Source organism: Tursiops truncatus, chromosome 2, assembly GCF_011762595.2.
Source record: "Tursiops truncatus isolate mTurTru1 chromosome 2, mTurTru1.mat.Y, whole genome shotgun sequence".
NCBI lineage: Eukaryota > Metazoa > Chordata > Mammalia > Artiodactyla > Delphinidae > Tursiops > Tursiops truncatus.
Window position 1 is genome coordinate 84254003 of NC_047035.1, and position 20435 is coordinate 84274437.

The following is a 20435-nucleotide window of genomic DNA, read 5'->3' on the forward strand; positions in this document are numbered from 1 at the left end:
CTGTACCTGCAGGCTCACAATGTAAGGATAATGATGATAATAGCTAACCTGGACTGCTTACCAAGTGCCAGACCTTTGCCAAGCGCTTTCCTCTCCTGGATTCTGTTAGTTCATTCCACAACCCCACTCACTCACCCCTCACTGGTAAGCTGTGGTGCCGTGATTGGAATCAGAACCTGTCAACCTGACTCTCACAAGAGTGTACACCAAGCTACTGACACCTGCCTGACTAGCAGAAAGGTTCACAGCTGCTTCAGTGTCTGGCCCCCTGCTGGCTCTGCCCTGGCTGGGAATGGTTCTGCCTCCTCCTCTGCTCTCTGCTCTCCTTAGAGAGCCAGTCGTACAGAACGGAGCCCAGCCTGCACTGAAACCTGACGCTGAAGAATTCACAGCTTTGCCCAGTGTGTCTTCTCCTCCTAGCTCTGGGCCACTCACTTCCTGTTTCTCCTGCCCGTGGCCCTGTTTATTTTATCCCATTGTTCCTAAAACTGCAGGTGGATTTTTGTTTCTTGAGCTGGGGGAGGAAGACAACTACCAGGACTCCCTCAGCCACCCCTTTACCCGTGAAGGTACAGCCTAGGACAAAGTCCACACTTGCCACACGCTTTTTGGCTGTTGTCTTTTCTCCTTTGATAACTTCTTTTTTTCCTCCTACCTCCAATCTGCCACGAGACTGAACTATTTCCCAGAAATTCCTTTTTCCATTTCCAAAGTTTCATTGTCTACCTGTAGTTATTACCTCATAATTGTCAGCTTGTGCCTGAGTTAGTCCAAAATGAGGAGCAAAACAGCTTCCTTGTAGATGTCATCTGATGATAACATGACCATTTTACAAATTACCTAATTTCCTTTCTCGGAGCCCATTCCTTTACTGGGAACTCAGTGGAGGTCATGCCATCACAGAGAAGAGGCTGACCCAAGGCTGTGGTGATCTTTTACCCGAAGATCAGTCCTGAGGGAAAAGATAAAGCCACTGATGCTTGGGGTAGGAGTAAATCAGATTTTTAAAATACAATCTGTTTCACAAGACCCAATCTTTTTTTTTTTTTTTTTTTTTTTTTGCGGTACGCAGGCCTCTCACTGTTGTGGCCTCTCCCGTTGCGGAGCACAGGCACCGGACGCACAGGCTCAGTGGCCATGGCTCACGGGCCCAGCTGCTCCACGGCATGTGGGATCCTCCCGGACTGGGGCACGAACCTGTGTCCCCTGCATCGGCAGGCGGACTCTCAACCACTGTGCCACCAGGGAACTCCAGCCCCGATCTTTAATTCAACACAAGTTACCTACCCAGCTGTGGCAGCCTGAAACATCAAAGTGATTAATAGAGATGCGTTTTTAATCAAAGCATGCATTTTCATAGCCTCTAAGTCAGGGTACTCAAAGGTGAAAGTTTCACAACTTCCTTTTAAACTAAATTTGGCCTTGTTTTGTTAAATCTTAACTACCTGACATTTAACACAGTCTTAATTAAGCCTAGACTTCATTCCTGAGAGTCAATTTTGTTTACTCTTGATTTAGTTTATTTTCTAACTCCTTTCATTCTTCCTGCTTTGACATTCTAGAGGTGAGTTGGAGTTGAGATTTCGGCCCACTTTACTGACTTTGAAGCATTTAATGTTGGCCTGGGACCAGAAGAGCAGCTGGCTTCTGAAGGGCCACATTCAGGTTCAATTCGAGTGGAGGGCAACTTCTCTAACTGGGACTAATTTTGTGTTCTTTAGTTTCCCACAGTCAGATCACCCGCCTCTACAGCCGGTTCACCAGCCTGGACAAAGGAGAGAATGGGACTCTCAGGTAGGCAGTTCCGTTCTTTATTTTCTGACAATGTCTGAATAGCTGCCTTTATCCAGAGAGCAGACACAATAGGCATCTGGAATGCAGAGAACAGGGACCATTTCTTCACTCATCTTTGAGTATCATTGATCCACAGGGGACTTACATACTAAGCAGAACAATGAATTTACATTTATCACTAGGTGCTTGCTACTTTACTCCAGCTCCCCTTAGTTTGGGTGGCCATTGCTCTGGTCCTATGAATGTACCTTTGGGAATTTCGACTCTCTCTGCTTGAGTTTTCCCACAGCTCTTTTCCAAACATGTTAGCTTTCAGGAGGCTGACCCATAGCAATCCAAGATGGTGTAGGTTGTTTTGTCCTTTCCCCTCTCATTTCCCAACCCACCCCATATTCCTAGGGTACATCAGTTTATATGTATTAATGTTAGATAAGATGTTCAGTATTTTCGTCTAGAGCAGTGGTTCTCAACTGATGGCTATTTTCCCTTGGGTGGCCAAATATCTGGAGACATTTTTGACTGTCACAGCTGGGGAATGCTACTGATGTCTAGTGGGTAGAGGCCAGGAATGCTGCTGAACATCCTAAAATGCACAGGACAATCCCCCCTAAATGTCAGTAGTGCCACAGCTGAGAAACTGGTCTTGAGTAAGTATATGATTTCTGAGTAGTGTAATGCTGTAGCATTTCATATTTGTAATTGTCTTATAGTCAAATGAAATATCTCCTTACCACCACCTCCCAACCTAACTCAGTAGCAGCATTTTGTTACTGTTGCTCCTCAACCTTGATTGAATGATATAGAATGAAGCTGTTTGCCTTTCTGACGGCTGTCAAGAAACAATGGAGGACTTCTTTAGAAGCCTTGTAGCATAGGTGTGGGGTGTAGCATGACAGGGAGAGGAATATAGTTGCTGAGCCTTTGTGCATAATCCTCAGGCAGAAGAGCTAGAAAATGGCTGATAAATCCATAGGGCCATGTTTGTTTAGGGCAAAATCTGGCTTCACTGAAAGCTGGAATTGACCAAAACCATGCTGCCCAGTCATTAAAGTCAATGGCTACGGAATACCTATCACGTGCAAAGACCACACTAAGTACTTTTTCTTTTTTTTTACCGCACTGCTCAGCATGCAGGATCTTAGTTCCCCGGCCAGTGATCGAACCTGAGCCCCCTGCAGTGGAAGCGCAGAGTCTTAACCACTGGACCGCCAGAGAAGTCCCCTCTGTCTTTTTTTAATTGAGGCAAAATACACATAACATAATATTTCACATTTCAAAGTGTACATTTTAGTGGCATTAAGTACATTCACAACACTGTATAATACATTTATATATTACCACAGTCTAGTTGCAGAACAGTTTCATCAGCTCAGATGGAAACCTCATACCCATTGAGCAGTCATTTCCCATTCCTCTCTCTATGGACATTTCATATAAATGGAATCATGCAGTATGTGGCCTTTTGTGACTGACTCTTTCATATAATATGATTTTTTTTTAATTTATTTATTTTATTTTTGGCTGCCTTGGGTCTTGGTTGCTGTGGGCAGGCTTTCTCTAGTTGCGGTGAGCGGGGGCTACTCTTCGTTGCAGTGCGTGGGCTTCTCATTGCAGTGGCTTCTCTTGTTGTGGAGAAGAGGCTGTAGGCGAGTGGGCTTCAGTAGTTGTGGTTCACGAGCTCTAGAGCACAGGCTCAGTAGTTGTGGCACATGGACTTTGTTGCTCCACGGCATGTGGGATCTTCCCGGACCAGGGCTTGAACCCGTGTCCCCTGCATTGGCAGGCGGATTCGTAACCACTGTGCCACCAGGGAAGTCCCCTAACATGTTCAAGATTCTTCCATGTTATAGTGTGTATCAGTACTTCTTTCCTTTTTATGGCTGAATAATATTCCATTGTATGCATAGACCACATTTTGTTCATCTATTCGTCAGATGGTAGAGCTTTGAGTTGTTAACACCTTTTGGCTACTATGAACATTTTTGTGTGGACTTATGTTTTAATTCTCTTGGGCATATACCTAGGGGTAGAATTGTGGGTCACATGGTAATTTTATGCTTAATTTATTGAAGACCCACCAAACTCTTTTGCACAGCTCTGTACTGTTTTACATTCCCACCAGCAATGTAATGAGGGTTCAAATTTCTCCACATCCTCATCAGCACTTATTATCTCTCTTTTGATTTTAGCTATTCTAGTGGATGTGAATGGTAGATCACTGTGGTTTTGATTTGCAGTTCCCTAGTGGCTAATGATGTTGAGCATGTTTTCTATGTGCTGGTTGACCATTTGTATGTCTTCTTTGGAGAAATGCCTATTCAAGTCCTTTGCCTATTTTTTAACTGGATGTTTGTCATTTTGAGTTTTTTGTATGTATATGTATACACACACACAATATATATATATGTATTTTTTGTTATATTTATACAAAATGAAAAAGAAAGAAGGGACTTCCCTGGTGGTCCAGTGGTTAAGACTGTGCACTTAACCCACTGCAGGGAGCGCGGGTGCGATCCCTGGTCGGGGAACTAAGATCCTACATGCCGTGCAGTGCAGCCAAAACAAAACAAAACAAAACAAAATGTGTGTGTGTGTAACAATAGATAGAAATGTAAGAGTCAGACTTTATTTTTTGGCCTGTGGATATCTAGCTGTTCCAGCACCATTTGTTGAGGAGACTATATAAATTTGTATTAGAAAAATTAACAAGACTAGAAATTTCTATTTTTCCTTCAGCCCAAATACTTGAATAATTTACTTGAGTTTGGGATTACGTCTTCCTCATAAATTCAGATTTAACCACTAAGTGAAGATATAGAATTCACATTAGTTTTTTTTTTTTTTCCTGCGGTACGCGGGCCTCTCACTGCTGCGGCCCCTCCCGCTGCGGAGCACAGCCTCCGGACACGCAGGCCCAGCCGCTTTGCGGCATGTGGGATCCTCCCGGACCGGGGCACGAACCCGTGTCCCCTGCATCAGCAGGCGACTCTCAACCACTGCGCCACCAGGGAAACCCTTCACATTAGTTTTGAGTCCTTTTCTTCTTTCTAGAAAGGGTGATTTGTAAATGTGTGCTTTAATCACTTTCATTGTTTGCTGGAAAACAATGGAAAATCTTTTGTAAAAGGAGCTGTTTCTCCTCAGAAGAGGTGAAAACTTTCCATGTGTCAGTTAGTCTTACCTGCTCCTTAAAATCTAGGCAAGATTTGCTCTGCCCCTAAAACATAATTTCACACTCTATGGAAAGCCAGTGAACTAACTCACTCATTTGATAGGTATTTATTGAATACCTATGATGCACTAGGCACTGCTTTCTGTTCTGGTTTCTACAAATTCTTGGTAGGGGAAGAGGTGGTAGGAAATGATAGGGTAACTTTTGATTTCATGGTTACCTGAGTCTAGCTGATTCTTTTGTATTCAGCATTACAAAGCAGTTGGTCTGAAATCTGTTCTTTGATCTCCATCATGGTTTGGATTAAAATACAGGAAAAGCCCCAAGCCATCTTGAGTGCAAGAAGAAATTACCCCATTGTACTACATAGTAAACAACTAGCATGTTACAGTTAACCCTTGAACAATGCAAGGGTTAGAGGTGGTGACCCTCTGCACAGTCAAATCCGAGAATAACTTATAGTCTGCCCACAGTGTACGTGGTTCCACATCTGCAGATTCAACCAATGATGGATCATGTAGTACTGAAGTATTAACTATTGAAAAAAATCCACGCGTGGATGGACCCACACAGTTCAAATCCATGTTGTTCAAGGGTCAACTGTGTATATATCAATAAATCATTTTGTTGGACCCTCCCAATATCAGGGATTTCACAGTGGCTGTGCCTCTGACAATGGCCATCTCAGCCCCTGGCCATCTTGTTATAGATTGTCGTCCCCTCTCCCCCAACCCCATCTTTTCTACTCCCTCCAGCCGTAGACATAACCTGGTAAACTCAGAATTCTTTTATAGTAATAGAGTGATTTACCTCTCTCCAGCCTTTACCGCCAGACTCAGCTCAAGGCCTGTCTTGACCTTTCTAGAACCCATTAGGGTGCTCAGCCGAATATAAGTTACCTCCAGTCTTTTTGTTACCTTTAACATGCCCCACTTTCCTAAGAAAGTTAGTAGGAGAAATATTTTTCCTTCCACATTTTCTTCACTTTCCTCTCCCAAGATGCTCTATGTCTGTGGCTTGAAGCCAAATTCTGCAGAGTGAGAGACTATAGTATACTGTCCAAGGCATTCTGTACTCCTTTTTTTTTTCAATTTAGTTTTATTTATTTATTTATTTATTTATTTTGCCTGTGTTGGGTCTTCGTTGCTGTGTGCAGGCTTTCCTCTAGTTGCAGCGAGCAGGGGCTACTCTTCGTTGTGGTACGCAGGCTTGTCATTGTGGTGGCTTCTTTTGTTGCGGAGCATGGGCTCTAGGTGCGCGGGCTTCAGTAGTTGTGGCGCACAGGCTTTGGTAGTTGTGGCGCACGGGCTTCGTTCCTCTGCGGCATGTGGGATCTTCCTGGACCAGGGCTCGAACCCGTGTCCCCTGCATTGGCAGGTGGATTCTTAACCACTGCACCACCAGGGAAACCCCTGTAACTCCTTTCTTTAAAGTGTCAGTCTCAGTGGGATCATGAAGCAGAAACTATAGAAGGCTTTGGTTAGAAATGGAGCTTCTGCAAAATGCTTTCAGAGATTCACCCCCAAAGTATGTTTTATAGAACACTAGTTCCTTGGCCTACCAATAGGTGTTGAGTTAAAATGATTGGTAATCTTTAGATCGGTATTTCACAGAATATAAATATATACTATAACCTCACAAATCTTACTTTCTTCAGGTGCCATTATTTTGGGTGAAATATTTCTACCACTGCCATTGAAATTGGTCTTTGAAAAGCCAGCTGGGTCCTATAAGGTGCCCTGAAATGGTCCTTTGTAGGTCAGATCAGGGTGAGAGCCTGGTCGTTATCTGGATACAAAGAAGGTTTCTTTTGTTTAAGTATCCTTGGTGCTGATCTAATCTGTGTTAGATGTCAGGATAATGACTACCCTTTGAGGAGGGGAGCAGATAGAGACAAAAGGAACATGAAGGAGGTATCTGGGTACTGATAGTAATCAATTTTTTGATTTGGGTGCCGGTTATAATCTTCACTTGGTGAAAATTCATCATACCGAATGCTTGTGATTTCTGCTCTTCCCTGTATGTATGTTATACTTCATTAAAAGTTTACTTTAAAAATATCCTGTGCATTGAGGAATTTTTTTGAGTAATTTTAATATTGGATTTTTGTCAGATACTTTTTCTCAAATAATACCATGATGAAAACTATTCCTGGATGGTAAATCCATGCAGGTTAAATTGACTACAGGGGACAGTACAGACCAGTTAAACTCTGCAAGAAAGTTATTACTGAAATTACTAGTTGGCTGTGTTGTTATATATCACTTTAAAAAAAGATTACCTCTAGGGAATTCCCTGGCGGTCCAGTGGTTAGGACTCAGCGCTTTCACTGCCGGGGGCCCAGGTTCACTCCCTGGTTGGGGAACTAAGATCCCAAATGCCGCAAGGTGCAGCCAAAAATAAATAAATAAATAAACAAACAAACAAATAAATAAATAAGATTACCTATAAATTCTAAGAGATTGTTTCCTGAATGGTAGCCATTTATCTGCTTAAAAACTAAGTGCTTTTGAGACTCATTTTCTTCTTTGACTTCATCCAAGAGGGCAGATGATTTCAATATCCTGGATAAGCACTTACTTTGTACACAATGGTATCAGTCATTCCAGAATGGAGTTTCATAGAACCACGATGCCAGTCTAATTCTCATTCTTTTAGTAGATAACCTTTTTTTTTCCTCTCTGAAACCTTCAAATATCTCCTCCTGATGTTCTGAAATTTCACAAAGTTGTACCTTTTTGTAGGTTATTTTTCATTATTCATTGCTCAGTATCAGGTGAACCTTCTCAATCTAAAAATACATCCTTTAGGGAAGTCCCTGGCGGTCCAGTGGTTAAGACTCCACGCTTCCAATGCAGGGGGCGAGGGTTCAATCCCTGGTTGGGAAACTAAGATCCCACATGCTATGCAGCATGGCCAAAAAAAAAGTTAAAATATGTCCTTTAGCTGGAAAGTTTTCTTCTGCTATTTCTTTACTTCCTCCCCCTCTTATTTCTTTATTGATTTTCATGGCATTTCTGTTGGTTGGCTATTGGACCACCGTGACTCAATTTTCTCTCATATTTCTGATTTTTTTCCATTGCTTTCTGACAGATATCCTTGAATTTATTTTGTAGACCTTTTGATGAACTTATCCACAGTCATATTTTTAATTTCCAAGAAACTATCTCGTTCTCTGACCTCTGCTCTATCATAGTAGCTTATTTTTGTTTTACAGATGCAAGAACTTATCAAATATCTATTGCGTTACTTACTAGAATCTTTCAGAACTCCTTTTTGTTCCCTGAATTATGATTATCTCTATTCATCTTGATCCTACTTTTTTATGTTATTGATTTTCCCAAAATGCCAGTAAGTGTTGGTTGTCGATTCATATTTATGAAAAAGTGTGGATGGATTACTGTAGAAAACTGGCATGGGCTTGTTTGTGGTTGCTTTCTCCACAGGTCTTTGCCTGGATGGAAGGACTGACTTCAAGCCCTCTATACTCTGAGCAGGGCCAGTAAGTTGCTAGACCTCACTTTAGGGCATACGGTCAGGGAGCAAGGGGACAAATTTGCAACTCTCTTCCCCAAATAAAAGGACTGTGTTCCTGGGGAGCCAGCCTCCAACACTTGGCCGAAACCCTGCCCAGGTGGATCTTTCAGTTTCTTTCCATAGCAGTTCTCCATTTTTATCCTGGGGACAAATGGTTTTATATTCTTGGGATGGGTCCTGGCAACAGTGGGCAGCTGACCCATTCTTAAGAGTTCCTTTAATTAGTTTTTGTAACTGCTACTTCCCTCACCTGGCAAACCTGAAAAAAAATTGTATTACCAAGACAAAAAAAATCATTTTTATCAATTTAATTTAAAATATCAAATGTTTTAGATAACGGAAATTATTATCATTTCAATGTTAATAAATATAAATAATTACATAATAAATACAAATAGTAAATGATTTATCTCTATTATACTAAAATGTGGAAAACTTTTTTTAAAAATTAATTAATTATTTTATTTATTTGGTTGTGCCAGGTCCCAGTTGCGGCTCCAGGCCTCCTTAGTTGCAGCAGGTGACCTCCTTAGTTGTGGCATGCAAACTCTTAGTTGCAGCATGCATGTAGGATCTAGTTCCCTGACCAGCGATCGAACCCGGGCCCCCTGCATTGGGAGCGTGGAGTCTTATCCACTGCGCCACCAGGGAAGTCCCCAGAAAACTGTTTTCTTAATTGAACGTGTGTTCCTACAGGTATGTCCAACTAGCAGACTTTAATGTCCTCATTATGTATGTTATCTAAGCATCTACCCTGGGTGCTTAAAATATAAGAAGTTAACTTTGAGGCTACATCTCTGTATAAGAGAAAGAACTTGGCATCTACCTTGGGTCCTTAAAATATAAGAAGTTAACTATGAGGTTACATCTCTGTATAAGAGAAAACTTTCACAGTGAAGATCAGTGTAGAGGGTTGGCATTTCTGGTTACTGAGGTCTCTAAAACTGGTTTCCCAGAGCATCTCTGTGCTTGTACATATCTGGAAAACAATTCTTCATTGTGAAGTTTTTGGCCATAAAAAATGCCATTATACATGGTTCTGCCTACTACCAGTAATAATGTCTTAATCCTCAAGGAAGATTTTCCTAGGTATACTATGAGATAGAATATAATATTGGTATGTTTTTTAATGAGCACACAAAAATTTGCATTTTGAATGAATTATTTCTCCATTAGATTTGTGTTGGCAGACAAATTTGAGAAGCTGAGTTCTAGAGGTAGTGTCCAGATGATCTCCATTCCACTATAGAACAACCAGCAATAATAAACTGTACATTGTTTGACAGTTTATAAACTATTTTTTATACCCTTTCATTTTTATATTTATATTTTCAACTGTATTCCCCTTGATCTTATAGACCCCATTTTATATACAATCTAAATTCTAAGAGTAAAGTTTAAAAGTGTCGTAAGACAAGGTTTAGGTCCTTATTGACATTGGAAGTCCACGACTAGATTCTTCATTGAGACCCAAGGGGTTAGGCTAGGTTGTGGACTCAGCACCTGATACTAGGCCTGGTATTTAAACTGTATCTTTTTGCAGCTAAAATTACTTAAGCTCATTAGACATTAAACTGAGGTATGTGGCCTTGCAATTCAAATCAGCCTTAATCTTCATTTAAAAGGGACTAATTATTGTTTCTTAACCTCTGTCAAAGAGGAACTACATTGTGTTGATAATGTAGACTTTGTATTATAGAACACATTATATAATAAGAGCTTAGTACATGTTTGTTGAATTAAACAATCAGGACCTCAGTAATTTTCTTTCTTTCATCATTTTAAGCAAACTAGTTATCTTATGAATGGCTTCTTCTAATTCATTAACTGATATAAAAATTATTACCCTAAATGATGAAAGAAGATTAGAATCTGGAGTTATTGTACCAGAACTTTGTGCTTAGTCCCCTGGGTCATTTTCTACGCCTGTAGAAAATGACCAGATGTGGTGGAGATGAGCTTGTTGAATTAATTAAGCACCCTGTCAATGTTAAACCACGAGAGGACCAGAGAGTTGAAGGCTCCTGGGTAAAATACGAACATTTCATTAGCTTCTAGTGCAAAGAGGGTGAAGGAATAAGTTTTATCTCTTCTGTTAGTAAATGTCTTGAAGGCAGGAATCACCTTTTGAGTTTGTATTCCTTTTCCCCCCTTTTTATCTGGAAATAATTTCAAACTTACAGAAAAGTTGCAAGAATAATGCAAAGAACTTCATATACTCGATACCCACATTTGCCACTTGTTAACATTTTGCCACATACTTCAGTGTGTACTCCTTATAACAAGGACATTCTCATTTCAAAATCAAGAAATTTAGCATTTTGATACAGTACTATTATATAATATTCCATATTCTATATGGTCCATATTCCATTTTTACCTGTTGGCTCAGTATTGTCCTTCATAACAGTTGTTTTTCCTAGTCTAGGATCATGCATTGAGTTCAGTTGTATGTCTCTTAAGTCCTCTTTGATCTAGAACAATGCTCTGCCTTTCTCTGTCCTTTATGACATTGATATTTTGTACATATATTGTCTTTGTTGTAGGTAGCTTTATATTTTTGGCACAGAATATCAACCAAAGAATTTTTTTAAAAACAGTTACTGAACACTTTTTGGGAGAGCACCTTTCAAAAAGTTTATGTACTATGGGAAAGAAGTGTGGTTTTTTAGGAAAAAGAACATGTGCTTTGACTTACAGACTTAGATTTAAATTGCAGTTCTGCCACTTTTTACCTCTGTAGCACTGGACGTGTTACTTTATCTCACTGACTCTCAATTTCCTCTGCTCTGGGTCTTCCCTGGGAGTCCAGTGGTTAAGACACTGTGCTCCCATTGCAGGGGGCATGGGTTCGATCCCTGGTCAGGGAACTAAGATCTCGCATGCCACATGGCACGGCCCAAAAAAAAAAAAATCAATTTCCTCAGCTCTAAAAGTGGTGACATAAAGAAATGAGATGAAGTATATAAACAGAGTTAGAATGGCACATAATGTATATACAGTGAATGATAACTAACAATATTCACTTCAACAGACTTCAAGTTCTGAGAGGATGACTGCTCTTGCCATATTCTGTGGTTAAATACTTCTAGTCTGTAGAAGGCAATGGAGAAAAGGCCAGTCAGTTAGTTGTCATATTTTATGCTTTTTTTTTTAGCTGCACCAGACCTTAGTTGTGGCACATGGGATGTTTAGTTGCAGCATGTGGGATCTTTTAGTTGCGGCATACAGGATCTAGTTCCCTGACCAGGGATTGAACTCAGGCCCCCTGCACTGGGAGCGTGGAATCTTAACCACTGGATCACCAGGGAAGTCCCTGTCGTGTTTTATTCTCTACTTAGATGTAAATATCACCTAAGAATTCCTTGCATTTCATAAGTGCTGTATATCTTCTTATCAAGGGTACAGAGGGCCCTCTGAATTTTTCCTCCCATATTCAACTCTGCAGTGTTTGATACTTTGCAGTTGCTCTTCATTCTCCAAACTTACTAAGTACAAAATAGTAATGTTCAAGGAATCATTTACAGGGACAGCTTAGTATTTGCTTGTCAGTTGGTTTACTGACATAACCTGTGTGCTGAATTCACTAGAATGTGGCATAGTCAAACCTGGCTTCTTCCACTCCAGAGCTGGTGCAAGAAACACTTGGCAGCTATTAAAGTGCTATTCTTTGCAGTTATTTGGTATAATTTGCCACAGAAGTAAATTCCAGGAGGTAATATCCTTGCTAGGTTGTACTCTAGCATGACTGAAGGAGTTCATGCTAAGGGCCAATGGTCTCTAACCCAAGGTGATTCTCTTGGCAGCCGGGAAGACTTTCAGCGGATTCCAGAACTTGCCATCAACCCACTGGGGGACCGGATCATCAATGCCTTCTTTCCAGAGGGGTGAGTCCCTGCATTTATTGGGCTTCCTTTCTGAGGCTAATCTGGAATGTTGCTGTCGGTTGGGTCATCTCAGACCATGATCCTCCTGATTACATTAGGCCTCTCTAACTCGATCATATCTAAAATATCTCTACCCTCATCCTTGTTTTAAACTTCAGATAGGTATATTAGCCCATCTTCAAAGTTGTCTTTAATCTCTGTTTATCTTTGATGTAAAACTAAACATTTTTAAAACTTTTATTTGGAAATAATTTCAATTTACAGAAAAGTTGCAAAATTTGCAAACAGTATGAGGAACACCTGTACATCTTTTACCCAGAAGCATCTGTTGTATTGTTAACATTTTGCCTCATTTGTGTATGCTCTCTGTCTCAGTCCTAGCTAATAAAAACTTCATTCAGGCCACATATATAATTACTACAAATTTTCTAGTAGTCACATTTAAAAAGTAAAAATAAACACGTTACATTAATTTTGGATGAACAAGTTAAATTAACTTTGGCAATATATATTTTATTTAGCCTGATATATCCAAAATATTATTCAATGTTATCAATATTTTAAAAGTATTATTATATTGTATATTCTTTTTCATATTAAGTCTTTGAAATCTAGTGTGTAATTTATACTTACCACACCTATCAAGTGCTGTAATAATATTAATATAAAATATTATGTATTCTTTTTTCCAGCTTTATTGAGATGTGACTGACATATAACATTGTATAAGTTTAAGGTATACAACATAGTGATTTTATACATGTATATATTGAAAAATGATAGCCACAATAATATTAATTAACACATTCATCACCTCACATAGTTACTTTTTTCTTTTTTTTCTTTTTATTTTTTAGTTACTTTTTTCTTGTGATGAGAACTTTTACCTCTCTTAGCAACTTTCAAAGGTACAATGCAGTGTTGTTAACTATAGTCACTTTGCTGTACATTTCGTCCCCAGAATGTATTCATCTTATAACTAGAGGTTTGTACCCTTTGACCACCTTCATCTATTTCCCTCATTACCTATTGTATTCTAATATATTACTGATAGTCCAATTTTATCAGTTTATCCAACAATCTTTTTAGCATGTCCCCTTCCTCCAGTATAGGATCCCAGTCTGGCTCAGTTGTCATATCTCTTTAGCCTCCTTTAATCCAGAACATTGCTTTACATTTCTTTTACGACATCAACTATGGATGTAGTTCCGCTACCACACACACACTTTCTCAAACAGATTTAGGTTTGTGTAATGTAAAACTAGGCTTTTGATATGCTTCACTAACCTAATATACTGCCTTCAAAGTGCTGAGTCAATATTTACTGATTCAATTAGGTACTGTTTCCTGAATAAAGCTTATCATATAATCTTGTTTTAAGTAATCTCTTTAACAATGTCTTCCTGGTTCCTTGTGACTTGTTTATTTGACCCAGAGGACTTTAAAATGTTATATGTTTGCCAGTTCTTAGTAATGAGACTAAGTGTCAGTAAGTGCACCATCAGATAAAACACGTGGAGAGGAAATTTTAGAACTCTGAATTGAGAGCAAAGGAATTTGCAAGTTGAGAAGACGGTCACTCAGTAAATTTGAGTGACAGTCAAAGGGGAAGACTAGCAGCCAGTTCATGTGAAGATAGGACTCAATCAGACTGAGACCTGCCCTTTTCAGATTCATGGTGACCTTGAGTAATCACTTACACTTCCTCATTTTCTGATTTTTTTTTTCTCTCCCTGAAATGCCCTGTTTGTTTCAGGTGTGGTTTTAGTGCTGAATTCTTGACTTTTTTCACTTCCTTTTTTTAGCCCTTGCAGAGAACTGTCTGGAGATAACTTTCACTGCTCTTTTGTATCCAAACCTTTTGCAATGAAAAGTAAACCCCGTAGAGTCATTTTGCCAGCTTTTTTTTAAGTGTTCCCTAGTCACCATTGGTTATTTGAAGAAGCAGCTTGTGGAAAGCTGTTTTGTAAAGGCCAGACCACCTTTGTTGTGGCTACAGTGTTGTCTGTCATCCTTTTCACTGATCTCTTTCTTGCTAAGGACACAATGTGTGCTGATGTACTTGAGGTATATATGAGGAGGCTGAGGATGGCGCTGGACTACACTGCTCGGCTCTTAGCACGCTGCACCTCTACTTCTTGCTCTAATCAGATACAGATATTTGGCTTCTGGGTTTTTTGTTTTTCTCTGGTCATATTTAGGTTCTATTTGTTTTTAAAGAATGAGATTTGAAAGTAGGACATTGGTATTTAGTTCCCTTTTACTCAGAGACATGCCAGTGATATATGTACTCATTTATCTGTTTGTTCTAGCATGTGACTCAGATCTTATTACACATTCCTTGATTCCTCAGCCCTTACTCACATTTTTTAGAGATAACGCTCCATTAGCAGTATAGCTACCTTAAAGAGTGAAAGGTCATTCCTTTGGGTACAAGCGGCTCACAAGCTAGCCTTTGAACTCTACCTTTACAAGGTCTCTGATCTCTGTGTTTGCTGGCACTTAGGAGACCCGACATACCACATCTATTCAATGGGAGCAAAGACTCAGATGTATTTTTAGGTAGCCACAGGAACCAGGCAACCTGTTCTTTCCATGACTGCCTTAGATAAATAGCTATGTCACATGGGACATTCTCTTTTAATCTTAAAAACATTCTTTATTCATTCAAGTTTTAGAATTATTTCTTATAGGGTTACTGATTAGCCTGTGGTGTGATAAAAAGATTTTCTCTAATCTTAAGTACCCAAAAAGCTTTATACACAAAGGTCTTTCAAAACATTATGAGGAAAATATCTATCCAATTATGAGGGAATAATAAAATCATGATAAAGCCACACAATTATTATGCAGATGGTTTAAATGTTTCAAAATGTTTATACTGATTGTAGACATGCCTAAAGTTTAAAAAAAGCAAGCTACAAAATTATGCAGTATGTTCACAATTATCCAAAAAACATAGAAAAATTACTGGGAGATATATTAACAATGATTGTGATTGATTGGTAGAACTAGAAGTGGTATTTTTCTCTTTTCTTTTTATCAAATTTCCAAAAATGTATGTATTGCTTCTATAACTAAATAAACTTTATTTCAAAAGCAGCTTTTACATAATATGCCTTAACATTAAAATATCACTAGGTACATGTGACTGCAGGGGAGACATGAGAGGTGGTTAGGGAGACACTGGGTTGAAATGACATAACTTGCTGTTTGCTGCAGAGTCTGAAGCCAGTGAGTTCAAGTTCTGGCTTGTCTGATAGCACAGCCCTGCTGCTACTTAAAATCCTCTTTGGGAAAAGAGAAGTAAATTCAATAGGTAACTGACTCTGGTAAGTCCTGTTACCTCTCTAAGTCTGGTTAATAATTTGTAAAGTAAGAATAAAACCTCACAAGCTTGTGGCAAGACTTAACTGAAGATATTTTATGAGCCCTAAAGTGCCATGTGTATGGAAAGAGACCTCATTAAATGGACTTCCAGGCCACTCTAGCTAAACCTGTTAATGTATTGAATTCATAAGAAATAATCACCTTGCCTTGACTGACAAGATGTGCTTTTTGTTATCTTTCCTGATCAGAGAGGACCAGGTAAACTTCCGCGGATTCATGAGGACCTTGGCTCATTTCCGACCCATTGAGGATAATGAAAAGAGCAAAGATGTGAATGGACCAGAACCACTCAACAGCCGAAGCAACAAACTGCACTGTAAGGAGATAAAGTCTTCTGGCTTAAAATATTTGCTTTTCATTTCTCACAAATCATTTATTTACTCATTCATTCACTGAACAAGCATTTATTCTAACATAGTGGTTAAGAGCTCAGACCCTGGAGCTAAACTGGCTGGATTTGATTTAATTAATTAATTTATCTATTTATTTTTGGCTGCGTTGGGTCTTCATTGCCATGCACCGGCTTTCTCTAGTTGCGGCGAGCAGGGGCTACTCTTTGTTGCGGTGCACGGGCTTCTCATTGCAGTGGCTTCTCTTTTTATGGAGCATGGGCTCTAGGTGCACAGGCTGCAGTAGTTGTGGCACACGGGCTCTAGAGCGCAGGCTTAGTAGCTGTGGCGCACGGGCTTAGTTGCTCCACAGCGTGTGGGATCTTCCCGGACCAGGGATCGAATCCGTGTCCCCTGCATTGGCAGGTGGATTCTTAACCACTGTGCCACCAGGGAAGTCCCAACTGGCTGGATTTGAATCCCAGCTCTGCCACTTTTTGGCCCTGTGTCTTTGGGCAAGTTACTTAAAATCTTTGGGCCTCAGTTTCCTTTTCTGTAAAATGAGATATTAAGGGGTTTCAAACAGGAAGGTTTGAAGGCAATAAGAGTTAGCTGCTAATATATCCTGTGTGCCAGGTACTGTGATAAGTGCTAGAGTGACAACAGTGAGAAAGGCTCATCCCACCTTAGAATTTGATAGATACTGGGATATGACTTAAGTAGGGGTGGACAGCTAGGTTAGTGCAAGACTTAATTTTTGTCTCCATGCCTCTTGCCTCCTTTCCTTGGATATTTGTTAATTTCCCTCTGCCCTTTGTTGGTTCATGTATGATATTGCCTAATCCCTTACAATACTTCTCCAAGAAATTAAATTTAAGTTTCTCTTTCCATTCAACACAAGTTGAAACTGAAATTGTATTGAACTGGGGACTTCCCTGGTGGTCCAGTGGTTAAGACTCCGCGTTTCCACTGCAGGGGGCATGGGTTTGATCTGTGGTCGGGGAACTAAGATTCTGTATTCCATGTGGCGCAGCCAAAAAAAAGAAAAGAAAAGAAAAGAAATTGTATTGAATTGATTGAGCCCTAGCTTCTCTTGCTTGGGTGCACAGTGAAGTCTATGAAGCCACAGAATAAATGGGGCCCATCAAGTTTTTTTGTTTTTGTTTTTTAATTAATTAATTTATGCCCATCAAGTTTTTACTGAACGATTTAAAGAAAAATTAAAAGGCTTTTTAATATTGAAACAAATATAGATAAACTATAGAATATAATGCCAAATTTACATACATTTGAAAGATAGTACATGAAACTTAAACTTTTAATTTGTAGCGCTTGGGCCATATCCACAGATCTCCCTTGCTTATAGGAGTGTGAGTTCACTCCTCTGTATTTCAGGTAAAGAGTTTGAGAAATACTAAAATAAGTTTTGTTATATAAGACAGGGAAGATTTTTGAACCAAAATAATAAAACACTGCTTTTCTTTACCACAATATCATATACCTTCATGAAGAGTGGAAAGTTTAAGTACAAAGAAAACTAAATATAAAAGAAAATAGAATTCTAATGAATTGTTCTCAAATTTATTGGATACTTTATGTTTATTAGTGAATTTCACTTTCTTCTTTCAAGACTAAATACTGTTTGAGACAAAGCCTTGTGTCTTAATGTTTTATGAGCTTTAGTATATATTTATTACATGTTTGCCTGATGCTGGCATTAATGTAGTAGAAATTTTCTCATTTAAAATGTTGTCAGACCAGGAGTTGATCAGTAATTGAAAAAGTCAGCTAAAGCATAGAATCATAGAAAAGGATACATGGTTTAACATTTTAATTTACCTTATATTATTTAAAAACACATTCACTGGCCAGTCTTTAGATGTAGGACCAAGAGTTGTTTTGTTTTGTTTTGGTAAAGTTCTGTTGATGGGAGGTGTGTGACATTTTTGTGTAGAACACATCTATAATGTATAGTCTAAGGTTTCTAGTTGCAGTTTCTTTTCAGTGGAAAGAGAACTTAAAGGTACTTATAAAGCATTCTGAGAATAGAATCTTCCTGCTGTTAACATTTTTTCCTTGATCTTTTGCAGTTGTCCTGCCACACATACTTTAGCAACAGTTTGGTGGGGTTTTTTTCTTCAGTGCCTTAATATTGAGCCTTTCAAAAGCAGTCAATCTAATATTCATTTAAAAATAACTTTATTTTCACACATTTCATTTCTTCTAAAATTATGTAGTTTTATGAAAAGTACAAATAGCACAGTTCTAGGACAGTTGACACACCTGACTCTCGGTAAGCATCCAACTCAGCAGGTGGAGTAGGCACTCCAGAGTCGCCCATTGGCTACAACTATGCAGTGTGCTGCCATATCAGCTAGAACGATTTGCAGAGGGGAGGGGGAGCATCTGTGAATCCAGTGAGTCGGTTAAGAAGACAGTTAAGAAACATTGTGTGCTAGGGACTTCCCTGGTGGCGCAGTGGTTAAGAATCCGCCTGCTAATGCAGAGGACACGGGTTTGAGCCCTGGTCTGGGAAGATCCCACATGCCGCAGAGCAACTAAGCCTGTGCACCAGAACTACTGAGCCTGTGCGCCTAGAGCCTGCACATTGCAACGAAGAGTAGCCCCTGCTCGCCACAACTAGAGAAAGCCTGTGCGCAGCAACGAAGACCCAAGGCAGCCAAAAATAAATAAATAAATAAATAAATAAATAAATTTATAAAAAAGACAACATTCTGTGCTCTACGAAACTATGCTTGCTTTTCTAATCCAGGATTAGAGGAGGCTTTAAAGGTTATCAGGTATAACACAGACCTGTTACCTGAATTCCCTCTACAGCCTGGGCTCTACTTTTTTCAAGTCACGAATTCCCTTGGCAGTCTGGTGAATCCTGTCGATCCCATCTCGGAATGTTTGTGAATGCATAAAATGAAATACATAGGATTATAAAGGAAACCAATTATATTGAAATACAATGAACAAAATGTCAAAACAACTTTGTGATACAGTAATAAAGGTGTTTCTTTATTATACACTAAATAACAGGATATGACATTGGAGCCCTGTGGCTATGGAGCAGCTCTGTGTCTTGAATGTGGTGGTGGTTACATGAAACTACATAGGTGATAAAATTGCATAGAACTACACACACATGCACATACACACATGGTGAAATCCGAATAAACTCTGTGGATTGTACCTCTGTCAGTTTCCTGGTTTTGATGGTGTATTATAGTTATGCAAGATGCTACCATCAGGAGAGGCTGGGGTGAAGGGTATATGCAAAGTCTTGAGGAGATATTTGTACACCCACGTTCATGGTGGCATTATTCACAATAGCTAAAACAAGAAAGTAACCTAAGTGTTCATCAATGAGTGAACGGATAAGCAAATTCATTAATTCACATTGACCCTAAAGAAAATATTCCAGGTAACATTAGGGGATTTGGTAGTTACTTAGCGTATCAGTGAGGATGCCTTCAGCTGACTCAGCTGACTTCAACAGTAAGGAGATGTATTATCTCACTTAACGAGTGAGGTGGGGCAAGCGTCAGGGTTGATTGTGTTGTCAAGGACCCAGGTTTTTCCTGTTGCTCTGCTCTGCCATCCTTCGGGTCTGTTTCATCCAAAGGCGTGGCTCCTCATGGTCACATGGTGGCTTTCAGTGGCAGCTGGGCTATGCGCTTCCCTATTCATATCTGACAGTGGGGAAAGAAAGACAGAGACAGAGAGACAGAATGCCCCCTGAAGCCATGGATGAGCTTCTTTTAGGAAGAAAGAAGGCCTGAATGCCACCGAAATGGCAGACTTTAGGGTGAGATAGAATAGTAAGTGCTGTGCAAGTTATGCATGGTTTTTACCATTACTTTAGTCTTGGCTTTCAGATCAACTTTTATAGGAAGCTGAACATGAATTCGAATTCTGTTGCATCCTGTATGTTAGGATCACATTCATGTAAGTAGACCAGTGAAACCAGAGCTACAGAGGAGTCCTGGATGTCTTCTTCTCTGTCTGTATTTTGGTTTTCTCTGAATTTCCCACAGAGCTGTGGAAGCAGTAAGACGGCACTTCTTGTTGTAGACTGAGAGCAACTGAACATCATACACCTAGCAACACATTTGCCACTAAGGCAAATTTGTTTATAGTCCATCTTCCTCAGAGAATAGTCTCTTCAGGGACTCTGAGAGCATGCTTTGTCCTATTTCTTTTTTATGCCACAGTGAAAGAATGTCAAGGACAATCAGCAAGGCTGAACTGTACCTATGTAGGCACAGGCCCAAGCACACATAGTACTACTGCTCTGTTTGTCTCCCAGGAGTGGTTTCC

General features: G+C 39.6%; 1 protein-coding gene across 1 annotated transcript in view; it reads left to right on the plus strand.

Moving 5' to 3' along the window:
* The window catches only part of CHP1 (calcineurin like EF-hand protein 1), a 37133-nt gene that overhangs the window by 6297 nt on the left and 10401 nt on the right, over positions 1-20435 (plus strand). Inside the window, exons 2-4 of the mRNA XM_004325191.3 lie at positions 1722-1794; positions 12310-12390; positions 15969-16096. Of these exons, the coding sequence (XP_004325239.1) occupies positions 1722-1794; positions 12310-12390; positions 15969-16096 (282 nt within the window). The remainder of the gene's footprint in view (positions 1-1721; positions 1795-12309; positions 12391-15968; positions 16097-20435) is intronic.